We start from the raw sequence: 27,376 nt of genomic DNA on the forward strand, positions 1-27,376 counted from the left end.
GCCACCAGTTCTTGCCCCTCAAGGAACGGGCTGCGGGTTCCTCTGTGTCCCTGTGGGTTGGAGGGAAATGTCCCTGCCACACCCCCAGGCCCCAGCCGGGGTCTAAGCTAGGGGTGCCTGCAGTTAGGGTTCCCGTCCACGCGTTTCCCTGGCGTCTGGAGTCCGTCCGGCAGCGGGTTTTCCCCAGAGCTGTCCACTGGAGGGAGGCACTCGCAAGCGAGCGACGGGACTGACCAGGGTCTCTCCATCACCCGCCCCGCCTCAGCATGTACCCCCTTTTCCCTGTGGGAGGGCTCCTTGGCTCCCGGCTGGGGGCCACTCTCAGGCGCTGGGTCTGAGCTCCTGGTCTTGGGTCCTTGTGCCCCACCTTCCTGCGCCCCAGAGCCCCTGCCTGACCCTACTTACCGCTCACCCCTTTCCCAATCTCTCCTCCACGCCTTTGTCTTGTGTCTCCTCTCTCTGCTCAGGCCAGCAGAGCAGGGGTGCTGCGTGAGCCCAGGAGCTGCAGCAGCCCCTGCCCACCCCAGCCCTGCCTGCAGAGCCTGTTGGGACCAGGAGATGCTGAGCTCCACGGGCCTCTGGGCTGGAGCAGGAGACCAGAAGTGAAGGGGAAGGTGGCAGAGGGGCTTGTGGGGGCAGCAGAGTCCCAGGACAGTCAGGGCCGGGGAGCAGGAAAGCCCTGGGGTTGCATGGTGGCCTCCCACTGCACTGGCACGGCCCCTCCCTGTGTGGCTCCCCTAGACTCCACCCGTCAGGTAAACCCCCCGCCCCCTGCTCCCGAGGACCTGAGGTCAGCCCCGTGAAGGCAGGGGCCATGTCTGGTTCGTGCCGTGCCCACCCTGCCCGGCCCCCAGCCTGCCCTGTGCCAAGCGGCATGGACAGGTGTGTTGGAGATGAGTGCGGCGCTGCAGGCCTGCTTCTCCTAAGCTTCACCCGCACCTCCCAAGCTCTGGGTCTGGGAAGACGCTTGTCACCTGCGTTCTTCCTCCAAGCTTCCGCAGAGCCTCCTGGGAGCGCCGCACCCAGGTAGCGCACGCGGCGGGGGGCGGCCCGTGGCCAAGCAAGGCCAGCGCCCGCCCAGAGCACCCAGGGTACGTCGTTGGGGCTAAGGGTGGGGAGAAGCTCACCCCACATGGTGCTCCCCCGGGCGGACTGTGTCCCCAGGAGAAGCTGCGCTCACCCCCGACAGCCCTGGCCTCAAGCACGCCCCACCTCTGGCTGAAACCTGCGGCCGATTCATTCCCCCCGAGTCATGCCTCCTGGAACAGCACACCACAAATCCACCAGGTCACAGCACGCCAGCTCTGGGGACTCGGGCACCTCTCCGCGTGGCTGCCAGCTCCCATGCTCCTGTGCCAAGCCTGGAACTTGGGTCCTAGGAAGGTCAGTGCCATCAGCGTGGGGACCATGGGGCGTGACTGGTCTGCTGTACTGATTAATGCAGTCTCCCGTGCCTGGCTTGTAGCAGCTGCCTCTCCGGCTGCTGGGAAGTGCTTCCCAGCTCTGTGCCCACTTCACAATTGTCACTGCCAGGGCTGCTCTGGGCCATAGGACGCAGGTGCTAAGGGGCAAATGGGGTGACATGGGATGCAGGTGCCACAGGACGCAAGTACCATGGGACAAGCACAGGTGCCACAGGACGCAAGTACCACGGGACAAGCACAGGTGCCACAGGATGCAAGTACCATGGGACAAGCACAGGTGCCACAGGACAAATGCAGATGCTGTGGGACACAGGTGCCACAGGACACATACGGATGCCATGGGGCAAGTGCAGGTGCCACGGGACGCAGGTGCCACAGACCTGTGCAGGTTCCTGCGGGGGGCAGCCGGCGAGGTCACACCACAGGATCCGTGGCGCTCTGTGCTACAGGACAACAAATGAGGGACGGAGGATAGTGCAGAGGGGAATGAGCCCGGTGGGTAAGGGCAAAGCATTTCAGGAGTGGAACAGCCAGTGGAAAGTCTCGGAGGTGGGCATGTATGGGTTTGTCTTAGGAGCAGCCTGGGGGGTGTCGGCCAGTGGGGGTGGGGGAGGTGCGGTCACAGGGGCGACCAGTCACGTGCATCACAGGGAAGAGGGGCCGCGGAGGCTTCTGGGCGCAGGTGTGCGTGGCTGCCCTGAGAGGGACCAGATCCCAGGGAGGATGAGGACAACTTGGACCTGTCCCCCCGCGAGCTGAGCATTGTAATGGGGGCATTGCAATGCCGGCACAGTCCCTCTCATTGTGTAAGGTTCTTCCCTTAAACCCGTTTGGAACAAACGAGTCAGACACCGTCTGTGTGTGCTCTAGGGCTCCAGGAGCTGATCGGAGGTTAGGATCACCCCAGGGATGAAAGGCGTTCCCCTCCGAGTGTCCGTGAGACAAGACAGCTGTGCACTAAAGGGTCTCGCCGGGCCACTGTGGTCGGGCTCTCGTGGCCCTGGCATCCCAGGGGGCACAGGACCGCCAGGCAGGTGAGGGGCAAAGAGGCAGAGTGCGCTCGGCCACTTGCCGGGCCTACCCTGCCTGCCACGCGCCACCCACTGGGCTGACGACGGCTGTCCGTGCTGGGCACGCTCCAGGTCAGCCAAGAGGCCCCGGGCGGGTCAGGGGTCTGGCTGCGGCCTCGGCCTCACCCCGGCCTCTCCGTGGAGCTGGTTGTGTCTCAAGTCCACATCTACAACCCAAGTGTTCATTCATCAGTTCTAGAAGGAACTGAGAGCCCCACGGTTTGCTGGACACGGGGGTCAGAGTCCAGGCCGAGGAGTCAGACCAGCCTGGGTGTAGGCTCCCCGTCTGGGGCACAGTTGAGATGAGCCACATGGGAAGGGAGGGGGCCAGCCCGAGCAGGAGGGGTTGGGGGAGGTGGTCCAGGCGGGGGCTCCAGCCCAGGGGGCCTCCATCGGGGCTTGGGCCACCGGTCTGCGATGGGGGATGGCCAGGGCTGACGGTGGGGGCTGGGGGCCTGCTGGCAGCTGTGCACTTTCCGGGTGGGGGGTTGAACCAAGTCCCCTCACCCAGTAGGTCCCTCTGTTTGGGCACCGGGGTGGGATCCTGGCTCTGGGAGGCACCCTGGGAGGTCGCCGCCCGGACCACCCACCTGGGGGCAGGGACAGCCCCGTGCTCAGGAGGAAGGGTGCAGGGCAGCGTGAGAAGGGCTGGTCCCGTTCCTCCCTTTCCTGGGTGAATCAGGAAGCCTCCGTGAACTCACCACCTGCCGAGCGATCATGCTAAAGTCCACGCTGCCCCTGAGGTCTCGGCAGGGACGTCTTCTGCTCAGGCAGAACGGGGACTTGGAAACGCCTGGTGCCGACAGCCTGTGGAACAACACGGGGGGGGACACCGCCGGCTCCCGGGGCTTCTGTCCCTTCTGTCCCTTCTGGGACTTAACAAGCCTGGCTGCTGGGGAGCAGGGCACCTGGGGCCCCCTCAGAAGGCAGCCCCCACACGCTGGGGCCTCGGCGCAGGTCACCTCCAGCCCGCTGGCCTGACGTGGGCTGGAACAGGGCCGCCCGTCGGAGGGGGGCCCCACGGGAGCACCGTGCCCCTTGCCCGCGAGCGGTGGCGTGTGCGCGCCGCCCCAGCTCCTCTGAGCTGTGAGGCTGTGCCGCCTGTGGCTGAAGGTCTGAAATCTCTTCCCCACGCGGCTGCCGGCTACAAGGCCTGCAGCTTCCTGGGGTCCCGAGGTACCCCCAGGAGCCTCTGCAGCACCAGCAGCCCCTGTGGAGGCTCAGGGAGGGCGGGACCGGCAGGCGCTCTGGGGACATGGGGTGAACGATCGAGTTATCATCACCCCCACACACGGGCCCAGGGGAGGGACTCTGCGCTCACCGTCAAACCCTGCACACAGACCCTCGGGGGAGGCTCCCTGCCCAAACCCTGCAGGAGCCGCCGGGCTCCCAAGGGGGCAGGCCGCGGAGGAGCCTGGAGCTGCGGGACGGAGCAGAAGCCGTGTCATGGGGTCGCAGAGACTCTTCCAGCTCCAGAAGCCAGCAGGAGCCCCAGGCAGGCCCCCAGAGCAGGCCTGGGAATAGGGGGCCCCACAGTGGGGCCAGGCAGCCGCAGCCCCCCTCCACAGGGAGGCGACTCAGTGGCCAGATTCCCCAGAAGGCACCTGACGTCTGTGACAGTGCCGGCAGTGTGCGGGGGTGGGGGGGGACCGCCGCCCTGCTCCATGTCCCGTGGCCACAGACCATCCTTCTGCTCCTTCAGCTGAGGATGAGGATGGAGACCGGCCCCCTGTGTCCCTGGGAGTGGGGAGTGGGCGAGCCCCTGGCCTCAGCCGCTCTCGGGCAGCTGAGGGCCAGGGGAGACCAGCGCGGCTCAGTGCATCTCAGCCCCCCTGGGCCGGCGCGACACCCCTGACTCAGAGCTTCTGGGGGTGAGGCTGGGGCTGGGAGCCACGCACGAGGCCGCCGGGGTGGGAGGCTGAAGGGAAGCGATGCTGAACAGCCATGGCCTGGCCAGGCTTCTGGAGGCCGGCCGCATCTCACATGCACAAGCCATTCCAGGGCCTCCTGCCCCGGGGCACCTGTCTGGTCTGGTGCCGCCTCCGAGGGACCTGAGGTGACCTTGCGACGGGCCGGCCACTCTCCGTGTAGTGCCCCGGTCCCCTCAGCAGGCACGTGGCCTGCGACCTCAGCTCTGTGGGAGGGACGAGGGTGGACATAAGCAGATGCACAGATGCATGCAGGTTGCTTTAAAGGTGCCGGGGGACGTCCCGTGGACATGGTGCTCACCCTGCGCGGTGCCCGGTCGCAACAGAGGGTCAGGTTACAACAGCCGGGTGAAAACCACCGAGACCAGACAGCCTGACAGCTGCTCCGGGTCCGTGGGTCGAAGGCTGAGGGTGGGGAGCGAGGACCCCCACGTGGCTCTGGGGGCCCGTGTCCCTCCGTGGCCAGAGACAGTGGCCCTCGGCACACACGGCGGATCCCTGCAGCCCCGCTCCTTGGTGGAGCGATCTTGTGGCCTTGTCCTGGTGGGGCTAGCTTTTACCCACTGGGTCTTCAGCTGAAGGGGCGTCCTGTGGACTCGGCCAGGCCCGGGGGGACCAGCCTGTGGCTGGCTGTTGGCCCCGCACGGCTGTGCCGCAAACCTTGGCCCCTGGTGTCCCTTTCCTTCCTGCCCCAGGGCTGCTGTGTTCTGGCCGCCTCTGGCACAGTGTTGCTGGGGTTTGGGTGGGGGTCGTCCAACCATCATTTAAGAAATATGGTCAGCGAGCAGAGCGGAGCTCAGGCGGGCGCTCGGGGACGCAGGTGTGGCCCATGCACTGTGACCCTCTGCTGGCCTGCGGTGGGTCTGAGCTCAGCCCTTCCCCAAGCACCTCCCCCACCCAGAGCTTACCTTGCTGGGGATCAACTGGAGAAGGAAGACCTTTTCAAGTTTCCGAGAAGGCCCCCGGTGTGGAGAATAAGCCTCTGTTGTCAAAACCCTTCCCTCATTAACTCAACAACGTCGCGAATGTTCTGATGGCTTGAGGCTCCCGCAGCCCTGGCCTTGCCCGGCACCTAATTTCTTGGGTCCCCGAGGCCTCAGAGAGGAATGGTGAGGCCCAATGCCTGCTCACCGGAGGGGCCCTGCAGTGCGTCCGCAGAGGCAGGACGGGCACACGAGGCTGACGCCCAGGGCGAGGACAGGTTCTTCCGCCGACCAGAGTCACTGCTCGGAGCCTCGAGCACAGGTCAGGGTGGGGAATGCTGATCCCAGGCCCAGTGCCCTGGGACCCTCTTCCCACCCCCACACCGGCCCGGGCACCCTCCAGGGGCACAGGGGGTGGAGAGCAAGGGGCTATGTCTCTGCACTTGCCTCTCCCCTGAGGCCCCTACCTTGCCCTCAGGGGCAGCTGACCCCACGGAACCTCCCGCTGGCTTTCTGCTTAGAATCCTGGTTTTCTGAGGCCCTGAAGGCTCATTGCAGCGTCAGTGAGCCGAGTGTGTCTGGGACTCTCCCCGCAGAGCAGATGGCCTTCCTGAGCCGGGCGCTGGCTCGCTAGTGAGCCCACCCTGCGCCTTCCAACCCTCCCGGTCTGGGGCCAACCCGGAGCCAAGCACGACGACTGGCATGGCCGCGTCTGCTCAGGAGAGGGCAGGGGGGAAGCCGGCTGACCCTGGGCGGCTGCCAGCGGAGGGAGAGGCACCCGAGAGCCGTCCCGCCCAGAGCTGGGGCCGTCGTCCTTTGGCCGGCCACTGCACCAGCCCACGGGGCCACGTTTAGCTAGATTCTGCCTAAATCCACGGAGCCACCGAGGCCTGACTGTGGGGAGTTTAGATGAATTGTCTGCTTTTCCAGAACCAAGGCTGTCCTCCCTTGTAAGTGCCCTCTGCCTGCATCAGAGGGAGCAGGGCAGGGTCTGTGTGTCTCCGCAGCCTGAGCTGGGCGGGTGCTCAGCCGCACAGAGCCCCGGGCACCGGCCCCGCCAGAGCCCACGGAGGAAGCGTGCAGCCGCCATGCGGGAGGCCTGCTGTGCCCTGGCTAGGGCTTGTGGGTCACAGCCTCCACGGAGGCCTTGTCACCTCCCACGGAGCTCCTGTCCTGGGAGGGACACATGTCAGGCTGTTTGGGGGGTGCTGGGCCTCCATCCCAGTGGCGGGTGGGGGGTACAGGTGGCATGTCCAGGGGACTCAGCGGGCACGGTGTCCAACACGCCTGTTGGGTCGGGGCGCACAGCTGCGGTGCAGGGGGATGGCTTCTCCCGCAGAGAAGGACTCACTGGACCCTTCACACCCCTCATGAGGGAGCAGCAGCTCTCCACCGAGGCGGGGGCGGAGGGGGCGGGGGGGCTGCGGCCTTTTCCCCCATGCCGCTGGTCCCCGAGGCGGGGCTTCCGGCCCAGCTGCGCTCACGTCCACGCACGCCCCTGCCCACGCCGCTCGCGGCACCTGCAGCGTGTGAGTCCAGAAGAACCAGGATGGACGGCGGAGCAGCTGGCGGAAAGCTGCGGCGCTTCCCACCTGGTTCCTGTTTCCGGCCTCCCCACCTCCCGCTCCTCATCCTTAACACGCCGTCACCCGCCGTCCGGGGCCTGGCCTCCTAAGGCCACATCACGGTGTCGCCACGCCCCCAGGAGCACCCACCACAGCGTCAGCAACACTGACTTTCACGTATTACGAGACTCGATGTTTCCAGTGAAGCTGTGAATTTACACAGTCAGTGACCAGACGGCGCAGGGGGCCCCTCGCCCGCCCTCGCCCCCCCGGGAGTCTGTCTCCTGTCCGTGCTGCCGCGACACGTGTGCCGCAGCTGAGGAGCCAGTATCGATCCTTCGTTTCCCGTAGTTTGCCCGTGGGTCTGCTCTCGGCGCGTGTTGTGTAGCCTGCAGGGCCGGACGAGGGCAGAACACGGACGTTTGACGTGGTCGCATCGTACTGAGTATTTTCAGTGCCTAGAAGTCCCCTCGGCTCCACTGTCGCCACCCCCCCCCCAGCCCCCGGCACCACGGGTCTTTCTGCTGCCTCTGTAGTGTTGCCTTTTCCGGAACGCCACAGACCTGGGGTCCTGCTGTACGGGCGTCCAGAGTGCAGGCTGACTTCCTTGACGTTGTAACATGCGTTGAACATTCATCCGCGGACTTTCCTGTCCCGATAGCTCACTCCTCCGGGCCCGAATGATACTGTCTGCGGGTCGCAGACTTCTTTGTTCTTCACGCACTGAAGAAGGTCTTGGTTGCTCCCGAGGTCTGGCCCTTGTGAACAGAGCTGCTCAGACGTCCGTTTGCAGGTTCTTGTGTGGACACAAGGTTTCAGAGCCTTTGTGTGAATACCAAGGAGTGTGGTTGTTGGGTCGCACGGTAAGGGTAGGTTTAGTTTTGTAGCCAGCCACTGAGCTGTCCTCCAAAGTGGCCGCCGGTTCTGCGTTCCCGCCCGCCCCCGCGGCTGCACGCCCGGGCCGGCATCCGGCACTGGCAGTGTTCGGGGCTGTAGTCGTGTGGGCAGACGCAGGGTCGTGCCTTGTTGTTTTGACCTGCAGGTCCCGATGAGGGCCGACCGGAGCGCCCTCTCAGATGCCCACGTTCCGGCTGCGCACCTTCTTGGCTGACGTGTCTGCCGGTCTGTCGCCCACTTTTCAGTCGGGCGTCTCTCTTCTCACTGAGGTTCGAGCTCTTCGTGCGTGTCTCCGGCAGGTGTCCTCTCCCCGCCCGCTCCTCGCTCCCTCGTCTCTGTCTCCCAGGGACCAGGCGGTCTGACGGTCCCCGAGCCGCACTTCCTCTGCTGCGCCTCTCACGGGTCGCGCCGCTGGTGCTGCGTCTCAAACGCCACCACCAAACCGGGGCCCGCCGCGTCTCCCCTTACTCCGTCTTCTAGGAGGTTTACGACCCCGCATTTGCCACCGAGGCCCGCGCCGCACGTGGAGGCCCACGCCCTGAGGGCTGTGAGGTCTGTGTCCCGCTCCTCCTGCCGCGCGCCCCGCCGTTCCCGCACAGCTCGCCGTCGAGACGGTCTTCGCTCCTCTGTGCGAGGTCGGGACCGTGCTCCCGCGGGTCTGTCTCGGCAGCTCTGTCCTTCCGCCAGCACCACGCCGACTCCGTGACTGCGGTGTATGTGAGTCTCCAAGTCGGCGAGTGTCGTCCTGGACTTTGATCTCCTGCGGTGCTGTGCTGGCCGTTCTGGGTCTCTCGCGTGTCCGTGTGATGCAATCGCCCGCTGGAGCTCTTTACTGTGTTCATGGTCCTGCGGGAGGAACTCACGTCTTGACCCTGTCGGGTCTTCCTATCTGTGCGTGTGGACTGGACTCTGTTCGGTGCACGTAGATGCAGGCTTTACCGGAAGCCTTCATCCAAGTCTAGAAATTTTCCTCATGTGGGTCTTGGACGTATTCTGTTAGATTCATACCTAAGGTGTTTTTTTTTTTTTTTTAATTTTTTGTTTGTGTTTGGGTGCTGATATAAATGGCATTGTGTTTTAAATTTCAAATGCGTGCCTTCATTGCTGGTTTATAGGAAACGAATCGATTTCGCATACCCCGCAGCCTCGCTACGCTCACTCCTGGATTCTCCGCACAGAGGCCACATCTAGGAGCGCCCCCACCCTGGGCCCAGCGAGGCCAGCACGCGTGCCCTGTGCCCCTGGCTTTGCTGACCCAGGCTGAGTTACCTTGTCCAGGACGTGTGCATGGATGCCCAAGGCGGGAAGGAGTTGTGATGGGCGCTTGCCGGCTGGGGGGCTCTGGCCAGAGGAGACGGCCCAGAAAGCCGGCCCTACCTCCACATGCTCTCTACGTCCTCACATCTTCCACCCAAGTTTTGTGCCCGGGCCCATGTGCATGGGAGCAGGACGCCTGAGGTATGCAGACCCCAGGGCACCCACGTCCGCTACCCTCATACCCCTCCTTCCTGTTGGCCTGACCAGAAAACTGAAAATACAGAACATAAGTGACATCTCCGCCTTTTGTTCTCATCCGGCTGGGGGCAGAGGCTCGTGACCCACGTCCCTGTGAGATCCTGACTTTCATTTTACAACATCCCAGAAGGGACCTGATGATCCTCTTATCACGGGGAAGCCAAGTCCGGAGGCATAAAGTGATGACAGCTTGCTGAGGTCCTTGGGAGCAGAACCGGGAAGGAGCGGCTCCCAGGGGGCCCCAGCTCTCGGGCGGGCCTAAGGGTGGGCCTAAGGGCTCCCAGCCCGCACGCCCTGCAGGCTGTGCCCTCGCTGCTGACGCTCCTGCATCTGGCGCGGATGGCGGGAGGCGGGGGACACAAGAGCCATGGCCGTGAGGAGTGTCCCGACGGCGCCGTCTGCCCACATCCGTCAGTCCAGCTTCTCTCAGGACCTGGCGCCTGTGCCGGGCTCCCGGGCCCGCGGCTGGCCTGTGGTCTTCTCACCTCAGGGACTGCTTTGTCCTCCTGCAAGGCCGCATCCGTACGGAGTCACCAGTCCCCGGCGTTTCCTGCTGCTCCGTGCCCGGGGAACGGCCCGTGACGAAGTCCCGGCTTCGGGGGCGGGCGCTAGGAACACCCTGACAGCGGAGACCGCAGGGCCACGGCAGCCCACACGAGTGCCCACGGGCTCCCTTCACGGCACCCTGGGACCCTGCCCACCCGGTATCTGCGCAGAAGGTGTCCTCGGAGAAAACGGCCTTACTGGAATTCTCACCGGAAAGTGTAAAGGTCGCTAAGACCTGAACTTGCCCCTCCTACAGAGTATCTGCTCACGAGAGCCCTGTCGCCTGTCCGCGGCCCCGCCCCGAAGTCAAGCGGCTTCAGATCCTAGTGTCCGCGGCTTTTCCGGAGGACCCGCTGCTCAGGCTGGGTGTCCCGAGCTCCAGCCAGCCCCCAGGCCGAGATCAGCTTAAACCCCGGAGAAGAACGCCGTTTCCGGTCCGTCCAGCCTCCATGGCAGGGGACGCTCCTCCTGGGAAGCAGAGTCACAGGGTCCCGGCGGTTCTGCGGCCTTCCCCACATCCCGAGTGACGGGCCGTGTGACTCCGGCGGGCACGGCTGTCCTGCCGCCTTCTCCCCGCTGGCTCCCGTGCCTGTCGCGGCTGGAGTCCAGGGAATGGGTTTGTCGCATAGGGTCCCCACGAGCTGAGCCCCACCTTCGCTCAGCAGCCCTGCCCGGTGGGCACGGCCCTCAGTACAGTCAGCTTGACCCGAGGGGCTCGGCGTAACCCTCTGCCGGCTGTCCCCCATGGTCCCAGCCGAGCCCCGGCCCCTCCCCCGGCCCCACTTCTTGCCCTGGACCCTCAGTTCTGCTCAGACCTGCTCCAAGATCCCCGGAAGACTGATCCATAGAAACTGATCCAACAGAAATCTGGCCTGAAGGGTTTCTCAGATCTATGAGTTTATGTCTTTCACCAAACTGGGGACATTTGGGACCATGACTTTCTCAGATTTTTCCCCACCCCGTCCCCACTCGCCTCCCCTCTGGGACCCCCTTGACGCACACAGTGGACCCCTCCGCACCGTCCCACGGGCCCCGAGGCTCTCCTCACTCTGGACCTTTTCCGTCCTTGCTCCTGAGTGGGGCCGCCTCCAGCCGTCTGACACGGAGAGCCCCTCTCTTCTTCTGCCTCGGCTGTGCAGCCTCTCTGTTGGATCTTTTATTTCAGAGATCGAACTCTTCAACTCTAGAATTTTCATTTGCTTCTTTTAAATGTCTTCTGTTTTGGGGTGCAGCGCACGGCAGCACGTGGGCCGGCCACATGTTCCTGTAGAGGACGTTTCCTGGGGCGGAGCAGTGCCCACCGCGCCCTTCATCGTGTCGGTTCTCGCCACGGCTGAGCCGCCGCAGGCACACGGGGAAGCCCGAAGCCTGTGCAATTTGCTGTCTGGCTCTTGCGGAAGAAACTTGCCAACTCCTGTTCTGCTTTGCTACCGAGCTTTGCCATTTTTTAAATTCCTTTACATCCTTGAGCATGGTTACAGTAGTTCCTTTGAAACCCGTGTCTGCTCAATCCCACGTCTTGATCATCTCGAGATCTCCGTGGATGTGTGGGTCCCATTTTCCTGCTTCTTCAGATCATGTGGTAATTCGGGGGTGTTCCCAGGACATCACGGCTCCGACGTTGCGATGACTCTGTGTTTGGCTATGTTCCTCTGGAGAGTTCTAATTTGTGCAGAGCTGTTTGTCACATTGCCATTTGATGAGGAATGGACCAAAACTGAAGTGACGGGAGGCAGGGGCTTGTTCCTCTCGTGTGCAGCTCAGGGCTCAGCCAGGAATATAGCCAGAGTTCCTGCAGAGCCTGTGGGATTTGGCCTCACGCTGCCCAGCGGCCGCAGCCGTGCCCGGCCCTGTCCTCACTCTGTTGATCCAATGAGACTACACGCTTCTGTCTGAGTTTTAACTGCTCCGCAAGACCCTGGCTGGGGCTTGTCCTTGGGAAAAAGCCGTAAAGAACAGGGAAGTCAGAAAAACAAACACAAAAAAGAAAACAGGCCTCCTCTTCCTTCGAGGTCTGGAGCCCTCCGGTGTCCCTGTCCATCTCTCCACGGTGTTTAGCTGGCTGTTCTCCAGGGCTGGATGGTGCATTGGGTCCACCCCACCGGTGTCTGGCCCCAAAGTTATAATCGTCAGAGATCCTGCTCTGAAATCTTTAAGTTAGAGCCACCATGAAATCATAAGAAAGCAAAGCCTAAAGCACGTGATTCTTTATACTCGGAACGCTCTAGAAGCAGCCGGCCCCAGAAGGGTTGAGGAGGGGAGGGCGGTCGGGGAGAATGATGCCATCGTGGGCGGCCTGCCGAGCTGTCGGCCCGGACGTTCATGGGCTCACGTGACAGCTCGTCGCTGTGCCTGCCTTGCCCACCCTACGAGGGATAGCCTGTGGGGTGGACACCTCTGAACACAGGAGGAGGCTTTTCTAGAAGTCGAAGCGCTGCTCTGGGTCTCTCCCTAGTGCTTGAAGCTGGCTGGGGTCTTCCTTCTGTCTTCACTTCTGTTGTTCACGGCAGCTCAGAACGAAGAAACTGCTTCTTCCCAGAGAACTATTAACAATTTCCATTTGTTTTTAAGATTTTATTTGTTTGACAGACAGAGATCACAAGCAGGCAGAGAGGCAGGCAGAGAGAGGAGGAAGCAGGCTCCCGGCTGAGCAGAGAGCCCGACGCGGGGCTCGATCCCAGGACCCTGGGACCATGACCTGAGCCGAAGGCAGAGGCGGCCTCCAGGCACCCCAACAATTTCCATTTATTAATTAAAAAAATGCACAAAGTCTGCTTGAGTTTTGTGAGTCTGCAACATTTAAAGTGTTTTTTGGATTGTGAGCAGCAGGGCCAGTCCTGAAAGGACCCCACTGCTCTCAGAGCTCGGCTCAGGGTCCAGGAAGCAGGCCCAGCCGGGGGATTGGCCGGGCTGGCCCGTCTGACGACAGCTCAGAGCACTCATCCACGACACCCTTGCGGCCATGGCCTGTGGGTCAGCGAGGTAGTATTTGAGGACACTGTCAGTATCTTCACCTCCAGCCCAGGCTGGCAGCGGACACACTTCCTGTGACCCCACCTGCTACCTCATGAGGGGGCACAGAGGTCAGAGCGAGGGGGTCTGTGCCTCTCCGCGTGGAGCAGGGAGGGGCCGAGAGGCAGCCCCATCCTGGGAACGTGCTGGAGGAACCCCACACCGGTCTGTAGAGTGGGTCCTGGGACCCTCTGCGGGAGTGCGTGTCTGTGTCTGTCTCTGCGTGTGTCTCTGTGTGTGCACGTGTGTCTATGGACCTCGGTGTGTGACATTTCAGGTCCAGCCCTGACTTGCTTGTATTACTGAGTGAAGGGGTCCCCCGGGCGTGCCTCAGCGCTCCACACTCTTCTCTCGGGAAGGTCTGCCCTGCTCGGTCTGTCACCCCGTCGGGCAGCGTTCATTCGGCTTGGCTCGGACACGTTAAAGTAAAACCAGAGGATTTACTGTGCTCTTGCATTTGCGTGGACTCAGCTGAATTTTGTTAAGGTCCTTGGAGGCGGTGGCCATGGTTGGGCTTGACCTCGGGGGCCCAGCTGCATCCCGAGGGGGTGTGACGCCGTCGGCAATGACCTTGCGGAGCCCCCGGCACCCACTTGGTCCGGGCGCGCTCCAGCAGCGGCCGGCTGGCCGGCGGGCACTTCCTGACCTTCCGCACCCGGCCGGGGCTCCGTCATTACAGCTAAACCTGTGTGTTCCCGCGTCGCTGCCTTCCTCAGCTGGGCGTCTGTGCTTAATCAGGTGTGACTCTCCCGGCCTCAGCCGTCAGTTAGCCGCGGGCTAACGTGCCCTTGCTGGAAGGCACCGGCCACGGTGCTGGGGCGGGGGGAACCCCGCCTCACTCCCCGTCCCCGCCGCGGTCTGCGCTCCCTTGGCCCACTTTGGCGTTGTCCTCTCCTGTCCTTGTCACTCTTTCGTGTCCGTCCTGGGACTGTGCACACGTGCTTTCCTGCATTAGCACCTCAAATATTTGCTGAGCGGGCGTGGACACTGGCCAGCTGCTGCCCCTCGAGCGCGTGGGGAACCGCCACTGTTCTGCAGATCTCCGTCCTCCTTCCTGCCCTGCCGCCGCCAGGCCCAGCGCGTCGCACAGCACGGCGGGTGCGTGTGTGGGCCCACTGGCTCCCCTCCCCCTCGGCGAGACACACGGAGGGAGAGGTCCGTGGCTCCTCGAGGTCGCGGCTCCTCGAAGCCTCGCGTGTCCTCTGCCCTTCCAGCCGCCAGGGTTGGCTTCTCCCCAGCAAAGGCCGTGGAATCTTGACGTGGAAGGTTGCACCACCTGATTGCTTCCCAAGGTCATGGCCACCCTGAGGGCGCGTGGCCTCTCTCTGTGTGCGCAGCTTATGCTCTGGGGCAGGCCAGATGTGGAGGCCCCAGAGCTCCAAGTTTCCTCTCAGGGTTGCCTTTGCTGGGTCCTTCTGTCTTTGGAGGCGAAGCAGACAAAAGTTGGGAGGGAATTAGGATCTTTCCAGCCACCGTTGTAGTCTTGGTGGCCAAGCGCACCAGAGCCCGTGGCCCCTGCAGCGTGGACCGAGGTCCTGGTGTTCTGCTGACAGGGGCCATGGTGAGGTGCCTGGCACCCCATTCCTTCTCTCTGAACCCCTGCCCTCCCTGCTCCTCAGAGGCCCAGACCAGCCAGCAGGGCTGCAGAGTCAAGGGGCCGGGCTGTAGACAGAGATCCACAGCCCCCACCCTGCCTCGGGGATTTCCATGGTGACCCAGTGACGTACAGCGTTGTGGGAAGGATTCGCCCCAGCTGGGAGCCGGGTCCCTACTGGGTCCATCCAGGTTCCCAGCCCGCAACAGGAGCCGCAGGGCACCTCCAGCAGAACTCGGCCTCCTAGCTCCTAAAATGCCCATTATGTGCTTAATGGCTGAACCACCAGCAAATTGCCACTTAGAATCAATCAAGGCTTCCATTTAGTTAGTTCATTACAATGCAGCTGCCATCTGAAGGGGTCACAGGTGACGGGGAGAGCCGCCCACAGGCCCGGCCGGTCTCTGGCCAGCCAGACTCGCTCTTGAAGAATTCCCAACCAGAGACCCCGGCCACTCGACACTGGCCACCTCCCTCCTGACAGGGCTGGGTGGCAGCTGTGGGCCAAGCCTGGAAGGAACGGCTCCCGTGGGGGGCCACGCTGCCCTCCTGCCAGCTGGGAGCCCGGAACGAGGGTCCCGGGGCTCCCTCTGCACACTCTCGGCCCACAGGATGACGACAGCAGCATCCACCCCGATCGGCAGCTCTCGTGGGCCCCTCCGAGGCAGAAGGCTGACTCCGCATCAGCGAAAGCAGGGCAAGTGAGGTCAGGTCCCGACAGGACAGAGAAGCGCCCGGCGGCCGTGCCGATGGTGCAGAGAGTGGAAGGGACCCCACCTGGCCGAAAATGTGACCCAAGAAACAGAAGGAAAGTCCCCACAGAGCTTACACCCCAGGAAAGTGTCCGCGCAAACGCAGACATTCCAGGGGAGCCGGAACAGGGGACCGGTTCAGGAGTGTTTTCGTGGGGAAGCACGCGGAGTGAGATCAGAGGCTGGGCAAGTGCGGGAGCGGGAGCACTAGCGGGAGCACTAGCGGGAGCGGCTGCCCGCGGGAAGGTCTGAGAGATTGCCACAGGCGCGGGGGCCGCAGGGACCAGACGACAGGCGGGGCCGGGGCGGCCGGTCTAGAGAATGAGCGGTGCGGTCTGGGCGCCACCGACCCCAGAGGGGAGCCTCCCTTGCTGGCCGGGTGCTCGCCGCCTTCTGCCCCGGCGTCAAGGACTGCGCTGGGTGTAGCTGTGGATGCACACCTGAGACGGGCCGCCCCGGCGGGCGGTGGGGAGTCCGCGGGAAGCTGCCCCACATGGAGGGACCGAAGGGACACCCCAGCACTAGGGGAGACGGGAGTCAGCGTGAAGACCTGTCCTTGCTGCGAGGCTGTCCTCCTGGACGGAAAGGTTCTCCCGACAGACGGACCAGACAGGAAACTGGTGCCCGTCGGGGTGAGCTACAGAAAACCCAGGCCACCCCGTTCCCAGCTCTGGGCTCTCTCAGAGCCTCAGCGTCTGCGACCCCAGGACCCTACCCGGCGGGCTGGTCCTGACACGGGCCGCCGCAGGAAGACGCGAGCCGGCAGGGGCAGAGGAGGAGCGGGGAGGGCGGTGTGAGCGCAGAGAAGCGAGGGATTCGGGAGCCGACGTCGGCGCGGGAGACTCTCTGGGGTTAGGCGAGTCCTTCTGTTTCACAACGATTTTTAAAGATTTTCTTTGCTAAAGCCAAGTGGAACATTACAAGTGGGTCAGGAAACACAGACGTACAAATGGCCTATTCCAGAGCACTGAACTCAGAAGCCACCAAAGCAGGGCCGGCAAGTTTCCCTACACGGACGTCTGAGCCGCTGAAGCCGCGCAGGAAGGGAAGACGGGAGCGACCGCATCTCGACCCCGACGGAGCGGGGACCAGCCCCGGCATGAGCGGCCGCACCCGCGAGCGAAGGAGCAGCGCGTGCCGGGAACAAGCAGCTCGCAGAGAAGGGACGGACTGTCCCCCAGGTGTGGGGAGATGCTCACAGCTGCCTCAGAACAGGACAGCGACAGCAAAGCCGCCAGCCGACGCCGCTGCTCGCCTGCCCGGCACGCGGCGTCCCCCGCGTGGGCAGCTGTGTCCCTCGCGTGGGCAGCTGTGTCCCCCGCGTGGGCAGCTGTGTCCCCCGCGTGGGCAGCTGTCACAGGTGCACTCTCGGTCACAGACATGCTCTGGACTGAAACGCGCAGGCCTGCAGCCACCCGGCCGCCCATGCTCACGCGGTGTGTCCAGCCTCGGGGCGCCGGAGGTTGGGCCCCCGCGCCTGCCTGCCGTGCCGTGTGCGCTTGGGGTTCTCGGGGAGTACAAAGCTCCGGCTCTCTCTACTTCCGGGCTGACTTGGGAGCGGGAGCACCGGGTCTGGAGTCAGCTGGTCTCTCCTCCGCCCGATTCCCAAGTTAACGAGATGGCCTGGTGACAGCTGCCACACAGGGACGCGCCTAAGGGCTGGGCCCTGCCGTCCACGCCGTGTCCTCCTGTTAGACAAGCTGGGTCCCGGGCACCAGCGGCGAACTGACCACATCAAGATCCCGTGTGAATCTCTAACTTGGGGAGAGACTGTGACTAAAGCCTGAATCCTCAGCAGCGTGACCCGAGGCCGGCTCTGGAGCTTGCCAGCAATCCGAGGGCATGCAGTGATCCCAGCCTGAAGCTACCCATGGTGCTCCGAGCTCGTGAGGACACGCTGTGGACCCCATCCTCAGAGAGGCCCACACGCCGGTGCTGCTCGGTAGCCAGCCCAGAGAGGCCACGTCCCGACACTGGAGAGGCGAGAGGGGCATCCAGGAGCTTGTCACAGGCATGACCCCTTGCGCAGCCCGGCCAGGGGGCACACCTTCTAGAAAGCAGAAGCGTGGTGGTCAGTACAAGGGGTCCCCATGGCCTTGGGTTTGTGGACAGTCATGAGGGCAGGGGAGGGCGTGGAGTCCACCCCAGAGAAAGGCACCCCTGCCAGCCGCCCTGCCGAGGACAAAGATGCAGGCCAAAGCTGAGCGCGACCCCAAGAGGGCCCCACCTGCAGGACCACTGGCTCTGGACAGGGACCAGGGGCTTCGTTAACACAGCTTCTGGGCACCAAGCCCGCTGGGACAGGGGGAGTTACGAACCCAGCTGTCTCTGGACATGAACAAATGAACAGAGAGGCTCCCAACAGAGGGGACCCGTACCCCAGACCTTGCTGTGACAGCCCCGTGCTGGGGTCTGTTAGAAAGCAGAGCCCTTGCAGCCTGGGGTCCGCAGCAGGGCCCAGACTGGCAAGGGCTTCGGGTGCTGCTCCCTCTCCCCCAAAGCATCGGGGAGCACCCCCTCGACAGGCTTGCTGGCTGTCAGCCCCTTGAGCCCACCTCTAGGGCACCATGTGCCGCCAAGGAGCCTTGGGCCGGCTGTGTGTGAGGAGAGCCAGGCCCGGGGAGCCCAGTGCTGGACACCTGTTTTCCTCAGCCCACCCCGTGCCCCTTCCAGGCTCAGGCAGGCAGAGCCAGGACGCCACAGTGAGGCCAAAGCCTCAGGATGTTTTCCTGCGACCGGCTGGCGGCCCTGAGGACTTCTAAGGAACCTGCCATCCGTCACTCTTGGCGGCCACTGCCTCGTGCATTTGTCGCACTTGCCCCGGTGTGGTTCGGTCATCATCAGTCACGTGGCAGTGTCGAGGTGCTTCCCGGGGCCTCCCTGCCAGCCACCGTCCATGGACCTTCCTCCGCCGGCCTCCTGGGAGGCTCTGTCTTGGGGAGCAAGGGCTCCGTCTTCACCCGAGCAGTGTGAAAATTTTCAGAAGGAAGATCAGAAGTTGACGGGATACAGGGAGTGCGGCCGTGGCGGGGCTTCAGGAGAGTCAAAAGCCTTCGGGACATGGGGGGCAGATGCCCAGCAGAGTCTCAGGTCCCAGAAGCATTGACCCCTTCTGCCTCCACACGCAGAGGCCTGGTCCTTCGCAGAGCACAGTGACCAAGCGCGTCGGTGACACTGGGGCACACTGAGAAGGGTCTGTGTGGGCCACTGGCAATCTGCTTCTCTAGCAGACGTGGGGGACCGTGCAGGAGGGACAGAACAAGCCCTCAGGGAGTCTCCTCCAGAGCCAGCATCCAACCCCCATGATGACCCCATTGTTCAGCAGGCCAGAGAGGGAGAGCTGTGCTCAGGCAGGCAGCCTGGAGGCGAGGGCAGGTGAGACCAGAATCCCCCGGGCCCAGTGGGCCAGCCTCCCAAAATAGGCTGGGTCAGCGGGCAGCTGGGACACCTCAGAGGACAGACCTCCTTTGACTTTCCAAGAAGGCTTCTCCATGCACAGAGCCTTGGCAAAAGGGAAGGGAATTACCCCAAGTCTCTCAGAGGCCGCTGGAGCCAGGCTCTCTGGTCCGCATCCCAGTCGTGGTGAAGTCAGGGTCAACATCGGGGTTCTCCTCACTGCTCTCCTGAGTCTCCAAACAGGAGAAATGGCCCCCCGGTAGGTCCATGGGACTGGCTTGCTCAAGCCTGGGGCCCCACTGTCTCTTCCACCCCTGCAAGCTTGCACAGCGGCTGTGGAGCTAGTATCTGTGGGGGACCCGCGAGACCCTGACCCCGAAAGCTTTGTTCCCTGTGTCCTCCGGAGAGCCAGGAAGGGGCTAGTCCCCCCAAGGCAGGGAAATGCCACCAGGCCTCAAGCTGGGCACGGCTCCAGCACCTCCAGACGAGCTGGATGAGGTCGGAGGGTTGATGGTTGCAGCGGGCAGCCCTGTCCAGAGGGCCGGAAGGGGCCATGTGGGGCCTGGGGGCTGTGGGTGCCCTGGGCTCTGCCCCCCAGCTCAGGCCTCCAGTTCTCAGGACCTGGAGCTGCCCCTCCGGAGGGACTGTGTCACAGGAGACCGTCCCTTCCCCCGAGCCCACCTCCTCACCAGTCTCGTGGGCTGCCCAGGCGAGACCCCAGGGCAGGTGTCCCTGGGCCCTGGCCCCGAGGGCCCTGCTGACCAGGGCCAGAGGGAAGCATCCGCAGACCCAGATGTCTGTCCTGCGAGCTGGCAGAGCCCCTGCCAGGCTGCTGGCCTGTGCGTCCACAGACCCCAGCAGACCCCAGAGAGGGGACTGGCTCGACCCCTCCCAGGTGTGAGCTGGGAGGCCCAGGAGGTCGTCCGTCCCCAGCAGAGCCTTCCAGCCCCGCGGGCCTGTAGCTGCTGCGTTTCCAGAAGGAAACCCGCCTGTGGGGCAGGGGCCTGCAGGGGTCCCGGACCCGCCCAGTCCCACGTGGAGGGGTCCCCGTGCCCTGACCGCCCCCTCCCCCACAGGTTTCCATCTGTCGCACAAGGTCACCAGCGTCGTCCCCGAGAGCGCGCTGCTCATCGTCTTGGGCCTGGTGCTGGGCGGCATCGTCTGGGCCGCCGACCACATCGCCTCCTTCACGCTGACGCCCACCGTCTTCTTCTTCTACCTGCTGCCCCCCATCGTGCTGGACGCCGGCTACTTCATGCCCAACCGGCTCTTCTTTGGGAACCTGGGCACCATCCTGCTGTACGCCGTCGTCGGCACCGTGTGGAACGCGGCCACCACCGGACTGTCCCTCTACGGCGTCTTCCTCAGCGGCCTGATGGGTGAGCGGGCACGGCGTCCAGGGGGGCGTCCGCGGGGTGCTGGATGCTTGGGACAGGGTCATCCTCGGGGTGGGGTCCTCGGGGCGGGGTCCTGGGGGAGTTCTCGGGGCGGGCTCTGCAGGAGCAGGGCACGGGCGGCTCTGCTGGAGGAAGCTCAGATACACAGTCCAGACCCGGGGAGGGGTGGGTGTTCAGGGTGACGAACCCCGCTGGTGGGTTCACTTGCCGCCTTGGTATGTTAAAAAGAAGGTTTAATTAGTAAACAACAAGCTGTCTGGCATCTCCAGGCTGAGGCTTGTGCCCTGCTTGGGAATGAAATCTTGTCCAACCAGGTTAGCAGGTGGGCAGGGAGCCGAGCCGCTGTCCCTCCCCGCAGGTGGGGTTGGGGCTCGCTTCCCTGCACCAAGCACCGGGGTGGGGACAGCCCTCGGGCAGAGGCCAGGTGGAGGGCCCCTGGTAGACGCATACCTGAGCACAAAGATTGGGTCGTTCCCCCCAAGCCTGCAGGAGAAGCCTCGCCGTTGGCCGCTGGGTCACGGGGTCTGTCCACGGCAGCTTCCCCAGCCCGTGTCTCCTGCCATCCGTGCTCTCAACTCAGCCCTGGCCAAGAGCCGAGCGGCACCCCACCCACCAGGGCGTGAGCCATTATCCACCTGGGAAACTAGAGCAGGCGAGGCCGGGGCTCCCCCAAGGCCTGCACGGGAGAGCACGGCCCGTGCTGGGGCTGCTGCCCGTCCGTGACATGGCTGTGCAGCGCGAGCTCCTGGCTTTGGCGGCGACCATGGAGAAGCGGGTGTCGGCACCTGGACGCCCCTCTGTGCGCTCAGCCTTGGCCCCAAACATCCCACCTGAGTGGACCAGACTCCTAGGGGTGGGCCCAGACAGTGGTTTCCATGTGACTGATGGAGGTCTGTACATCGCTCCCCGGGGGGGTCAGGGCCTTGGGGCCTTGGTGACAAAGGACATGCACAGAGAAAAAGAGGCCAAAGGGCCCCGGTGCGAATTGTCGCCTCTCCTGGCCCATGTGCCATCGCAGGACTTTGTCCTCAGCCCATGGGAACTTGCACGCCCCTTTGAGCCTCGGCGATTATTTGGCACCATCCCTAGGCCCGACCCGGAGAACCCCCTAGGGTGACGTGGGGCCGAGCGCGCCCGGCCAGACCTTGTGGGCCAGGAAGCCTCTGGTGCTTTCGGTTGCGTCTATCGGTGACGCCTTTAGATAGCTGGGCCGTAGCTAAGACGACAGGCCCCTCCGGTCCCTGGACGCAGGGGAAAGTCCCAGGGTTTGGACCAGTAGGCCCTGAGGGGGCCTGTGCTCGGCTCTCGGGACGCGGCTGGCCGAGGGAGGGCATCAGGCAACGTCATGGAGCAGAAAAGCACCCAGGGGCCAACGGGTCTGTCCTGTCGCCAGACTCCCGGAGCCGGAGCCTGCTGCGGCTGGGGAGCTTGGGCTGTTTCTGCAGACCAGCAGGCAGGCTCTGAGGGGCGGCTCAAGGCCAGGGAGCACTCGCCGAGGACAGGTCAGCCTAGCCCAGGCTGCAGGTAGGCCCGGCAGTGGGGATCTTGGGTGGACCTCTGGACGGGCACGCCGGGGGTTGGCCCTGCAGAAGCTGTAGGCGGTCAGTCAGAGAGGCCTGTCAGAGGGGTGTGAGCCGAGGCCCTCTTGGCTGTGGTAGAGACAGGGTCCTGGAGCCACAGCTGGTCGTCGGGAGCCCACAGTCCGGTCGGGCCCCAGAAGAGCCTGTGGGTGAGGGACTGTCCCACCCGGGAGGAGAGCAGGCTGCTGCTAGAGCTGGGGCACTTGCTGCCTGGACGCCGGCTTCTAGAATGGACCACCAGTCTGTCAGGGCTTGTGGCACTTGCTGCCTGGACGCCGGCTTCTAGAATGGACCACCAGTCTGTCAGGGCTTGTGGACGCTGAGGGGCCATCGAGCCGGGAGGTGTTTAAGGAAGGAACACCTCAAAGGAGGATGTGCCTCGGGGACCCCCTGGCATCTGAAGCAGAAAGGACTGTTCCCGCCTCTGCCTGACCCACAGCATCTGGAGGTGGAGAGTGAATCCTGAGAGCCCCGTTCCAAAAGGGACATTGTAAAGTCACTGGGAGCTGGTTTCTGTCACCACTGCAACACCCAGACTGTGGCACTAGGCTGTGGGGTTCTCAGAGCTCACAGGAACCCCCTCCGCAGACTCCACCTTCTCTCAGGGGCCCTGCCTGGCCCTGAGGCGAAGGTTCCTGCAGAAGCCCCCCCGTCCTGGACCTGGAGGCGGCCCTTGGCCCTGAACGGGCAGGCGTCCAGCCCACACGGTTTCCCCCTTCCCCACCCCGGTGGGCCTCTGCCACGGCCTAGGCCTGACTGCCCCCTGGGGTGTGTTTACGCCCACTCAGCCCGGGGAGGAGGTCTTCCTCCAAGCAGCCCCCCTGAGAGCAGGTGTGTGTCCCGAACAGAGCGGGTACAGGCGACCACAGGCGGCTGTCTGAGCCTTTGCAGGAGGACAGATGCTGGGCTGGGCTGTCACCCAGAGCGGCTCTGAGACTGAGCTGGACCTGGAAAGACAGAGAAGTTGGAAAGTACCCCTCGGCTCGACCCTGGGGCCCTGCGAGGAGCGAGCCGGGCTGAGCTCGGAGGACCTGCCCCTCCCGGTCCTTTCCTCTCCCTCCTCCTCGCCGAGCCCCCCCCTTCCTCCTCAGACCTGCCTGGAAACCCTCCTGCTGGAGGCCACAGGGTTTCCCCAGACCCCGTGAGGCCTGACCCTCCCCGGCCCCCCCTCCTTCTCCTCCCCTGAGGCTTGTCCTGTTGCTCTGATCTGGGCTGAGAAGCCACTTCCCAGGTAGGCCGTCCCCCCCACCCCCCGTCAAGCCCCGACCTTCTCCCCAGCACTTAGACCCCTGCGTCCCCAGACAGCAGACGGCCCAGGGCAGGGCTCTGATGCCATGCTGGGCCTGGCCGGGCACCCCCAGCCCCTCGTCTGCTTGTAGCAACCCCCCAGAGGGGAGCAGCCAGGCCCCGGGGAGGGGAAGGGAAGAAGCAGGGCGGTCAGTCCCCACTGAGGTGAGACCCACCGTTCCGGAAGGCTGTGGGAGCCCATGGGAGGGCGGCAGGCAGCGTGACCCAGGTTCTCAGAGCCGGCCGACCCCAGAGCTAAGAGAACCCAAGTCCCCGTCCTGAGAGGCCTCCAACTGAGCCGTCAGTGGGGCAGCGGTCCGAGGCAGCCCCCCAAGGCCGAGGGGAGGAAGTGTCCCTGGCTCCGAGGTCCTCATTCTAGGCCCCGAAGGGCTCTCACTGACGGCGCCGCTGTCTCGCAGGGGACCTGAACGTCGGACTGCTGGACTTCCTCCTGTTCGGCAGCCTGATCGCCGCCGTGGACCCGGTGGCCGTCCTGGCCGTGTTCGAGGAGGTGCACGTCAACGAGGTCCTGTTCATAATCGTCTTCGGGGAGTCGCTGCTGAACGACGCCGTCACTGTGGTGAGTGGGTGCCCGGCGGGCTCTGGGGCTTGGCACGGGGCATCTCTGTGCATCTCCCATGCCGGCCCCTGGCCACGACCTCCCGCGCCTCACAGAGAGGGACGCGTCCCTCTCCCGCATCGTCCGTTCTCCTGCCCTCGCGGCAGCCGTCTGTCAGCCCCGCCGTCTGTCAGCCCCGCCGCCTGGGTCCCAGAGCAGGACGCCTCTCTGGGCCCAGACTCCATGCCGCCCGTTCCCGAGTCCCCGGAGGGAGCCGACGGAGAGGCCAACGGGAGGATCTCGTCAGAAGGAAGGAAGGAAGACGGGAGAGCGTGGGTCGTGCACGCGTGAAGGCCGATGTCTCCTCAGGAGGGAGCGTGACAGGTCCCCTGCGGGCGGGCAGGGGCTGGAGGACCCTCGCTCGGCTTGGGTGCGAGGCCGCAGGTGCCTCGGTCGGAGCAGAGACGTCACAGAATGTGGGGATGTATCCCAGCAGCCCAGGGCTTGGACTTCTCGAAATCTAGCCCTGATCCGGGCCATGCGCTCCGTGCGAGCGAGCTCTGGGTGACGGAGTGCCCTCCCCACGCGGGCCAGCCGCGCTGTGTCTCCAGCAGCTGCTCTGGGCCCGGGGTCCGGGCCCCACCAGCCCCTCTCCTCGTGCCGGGGCTTTGCACGCACAGCAGGCTACGAAGATCTGTCTGTAGCAGTGGCGTCTCCGAGGAACCCCCTCTCCCGTCCCATCAGTGTTCAGGAGACTGGGAAGTCCTAAGGCTGTGCTGCACCTGATTTCTGACGCAGCAGAGAAGGGGTTCTTGGGGGAATGGGAGATTAATTTGGAGCTTGATCAGAAATGTAACCCACAGCCCCTCAGAGGTTGTGCTGCTCTGTGCCCTGGCCTCGCTTCTCTGTGGAAGCATGAACCCCAGCCGAGCCCCGGAGCTCCCCACACAGCCCTACCGGAGGCTCCTTCTGCCCCCGCTGCATTTCCGTGGAGACACCAGAGCCGGGGTCCAGCCCTCAAGGCCCCTGGAGGCCCAGGCCCTGCCCCCCGACCAGTACATCCTCAAGCCCGCCATCCCTCCTGCTGCACACCCTGCCTTTTGGGGTCCTTGGCCCCCTGAAGCAGACCTGGAGAGGCGGGCTCGTGGCCCACAGCAGCCCCTCGGCCCGGCGTGTGGAGCGGCGCGTCATCAGGAGGCCCGGGAAACACCGCAGTGCCAGGCTGAGCTCGGCCCACGGTCATCTGGCACTTCTGGACGGGTTACAGTTGAAACGAGGACATGCACGTCCCACCACCAGGAGTCGGCGCAGTCGTGCAGTCACGAGAAACGAACTTCTGGCTTCATCTAGGAAGACAAAACAGAGTTACATGTGGTGGGGGGCCTTGTGCTTTGCTGAGTGCCGGAAAAGGCCAGGTTTGCTCCTGAAGGTTCCAGTTCCTTCTGGAAAGTTCTTCTGCCTCTCCAGCCCACCTGTCGGCTCATGTCTGGCCTTCGTCTGATTGACCATGTTGCCCCATGACGCTTTCCTCTCTGTGAATGTTGGTGGCTGCCCCCGGCTGCTCCATCCAGACCAAGTCCTCAAGGCCTGGGGCCCGAGTCAGGGAGGGCTGACCTGATGTCATCTTGTCTCTCTGTCGCCCCCAGGTCCTCTACAACGTGTTTGAATCTTTCGTGACGCTGGGTGGTGACAAGGTGACTGGCGTGGATTGCGTGAAGGGCATAGGTGTGTGGCTGGTGGGTCCGTGCGTCTGGGGACGGTGGGGGCCTTGTCTCCTCTCCAGCATGGGGACCAGCTCCAGGCTTTGGCACCAGGCCTGCCTCTGGGACCCACAGCCTGTGTAGGAAAAGGCATTTCCACTTGGAAGCTTCAGTGAGAGTTCCCTCCTGTCCCCAGCGTGTTTCAGGCGCACAATTTCGTTGGGTCCTGGGGAGGCAAGGGCTGCTGTCCCACGAGACCAGCATGTCTGGTTGGAGGACGTGGACCTGGTGTCCTCCGTGGCCCTGAGTGAACATTTCTCTGGGAAGGGACAATGGCAGCCTGGCTGTCCTGGGAGCCCAGGGACAAGCCTGCCCGCGGCTGCCTTCTCGGGCTTTCTCCGCGATGGGTGAGGGGCCGGGCTCCCCGCTCTCCACGTGCCCGCCGGCCTCTCGGGGGAAGACTGGCCTCTTGTTTGCCGGGCGGTGGGCGCCTCTGTGGGGTTGCCAGGCAACCCCCGGGGAGGAAGGGTCTGGACGGGCGGCCGCCCGCGCCCACGCGGGCCAGCCGCGCCCGGCCACAAAGGGCCTTTGAGGCGGCTCAGCCGGCGCCCTCGCCCGCAGTGTCCTTCTTCGTGGTGAGCCTGGGCGGCACGCTGGTGGGCGTGGCCTTTGCCTTCCTGCTGTCGCTGGTGACGCGCTTCACCAAGCACGTGCGCATCATCGAGCCGGGCTTCGTGTTCGTCATCTCCTACCTGTCCTACCTCACCTCCGAGATGCTGTCGCTGTCCGCCATCCTGGCGTGAGTGCCCTGCACGCCCACGGCCCAGGCCGCCACAGCCGCACCGTGTCCGGCGCCGTGCTGGCGTGCGGGGGCAGGGGGAGGGGGGAGGAAGGGGCTGTCCCTGTCCTTGTCCTTGTCCACCCTGCCACGTGCTGGCGTGCGGGGGCGGGGGGAGGGGGGGAGGGGGAGGGGGACGGCCCCTCCCTCCCCCGGTCCCCTCCAGCCCGTCTGCCTGGCCCAGTTCCCTGTGAGGGGCGAGCAGTCACTCTGGGGGTGAAGAATCTGGTCTATTCAGGTTTTAAACGAGGAGTTGGCGTTTTCACAGAGCTGTTCTTGAGTTCTGCCTACACACAGCCTCTTCTGGGTGCCCCAGGCAGGAGGCTGGCCAACACCCTGTGACCCAAATCTGCCCCAGCAGCCCCCCCCCACTCGAGAGCCAGCTGCCGCCGGAGTGGAAGACACTGGGGCAGCCCACTGGGTGGCTCAGGGCTCAGGTCTCGGGGTGTGGGGAGGCCCAGCTCCGAGCCAAGGGTCGGTCAGTGCGGGGGTGCACGCCCAGGCCCCAGGCCCACGGCCCCGTGCAGGCGGCGTCTCGGCCCCCAGGCTCACAGCGGGCTCATCCTGTCCCCAGCATCACGTTCTGCGGCATCTGCTGCCAGAAGTACGTGAAGGCCAACATCTCAGAGCAGTCGGCCACCACCGTGCGCTACACCATGAAGATGCTGGCCAGCGGGGCCGAGACCATCATCTTCATGTTCCTGGGCATCTCGGCCGTGAACCCCCTCATCTGGAAGTGGAACACGGCCTTTGTGCTCCTGACCCTGGTCTTCATCTCTGTGTACCGGGCTGTTGGTGAGGGGGCTGGGGGCTGGGGGGACGAGGGGGCGTGGGGGACGATGCCGCAGATGCCGGGGAGAGGACTGGGGGGGGAGGGCAGGGGTCGGGGACACGATGGGGGATGGGGAGCGGGGGAGGAGGCACCACGACAGCGGCTGGGGGATCCGCGTGTTGGAGGGCGAGGGTCGATGGGGGCGGTGGGGATGTGAGGACAGTAGAAGGTGGACCGTGGGGACCGGCTGGGGGGGCCGTGCAGCGCTCGGGGGTCCCCGGGAGCCGCAGCATGGCCAGGTCATGGTTATCTGCAGCGAAGTTTCAGGCTTGCTTCCTGGCCTTGTCACCTTGAGACGGTGAAAGCATAGGTGGGGGCAGGGTGGAAAGTTCTAGAGCCTAGGGGACCCCGTTTGGTTTCCCCTTGACTCACTCTGGATGTCATCGTTGAGGACGCCGACGGAGGCTCCTGTGAGGTAGGGGCCTGCTGCCAGCTGTGACCCTGTGGCCCACTACTGGGGTACGGGCCGGGGAGGGACCACCACCCGCTCTCGGCCTGTCCTCAGTGGGGGCCGCCAGAGCGAGACAGGGTCCGTGGTCCTGGGACACGAGGCCTCCTTTG

General features: G+C 64.5%; 1 protein-coding gene across 2 annotated transcripts in view; it reads left to right on the plus strand.

Annotated features, from left to right (window-relative positions):
- The window catches only part of SLC9A3 (solute carrier family 9 member A3), a 42,261-nt gene that overhangs the window by 5,957 nt on the left and 8,928 nt on the right, over window positions 1-27,376 (plus strand). For both annotated transcript variants that reach the window (XM_032337868.1, XM_032337867.1), the window contains exons 2-6: window positions 19,699-20,001; window positions 23,306-23,466; window positions 25,092-25,170; window positions 25,767-25,944; window positions 26,558-26,778. In XM_032337868.1, the coding sequence (XP_032193759.1) occupies window positions 19,699-20,001; window positions 23,306-23,466; window positions 25,092-25,170; window positions 25,767-25,944; window positions 26,558-26,778 (942 nt within the window). The remainder of the gene's footprint in view (window positions 1-19,698; window positions 20,002-23,305; window positions 23,467-25,091; window positions 25,171-25,766; window positions 25,945-26,557; window positions 26,779-27,376) is intronic.

Source organism: Mustela erminea, chromosome 3 (genome assembly GCF_009829155.1).
Source record: "Mustela erminea isolate mMusErm1 chromosome 3, mMusErm1.Pri, whole genome shotgun sequence".
Classification (NCBI taxonomy): Eukaryota; Metazoa; Chordata; class Mammalia; order Carnivora; family Mustelidae; genus Mustela; species Mustela erminea.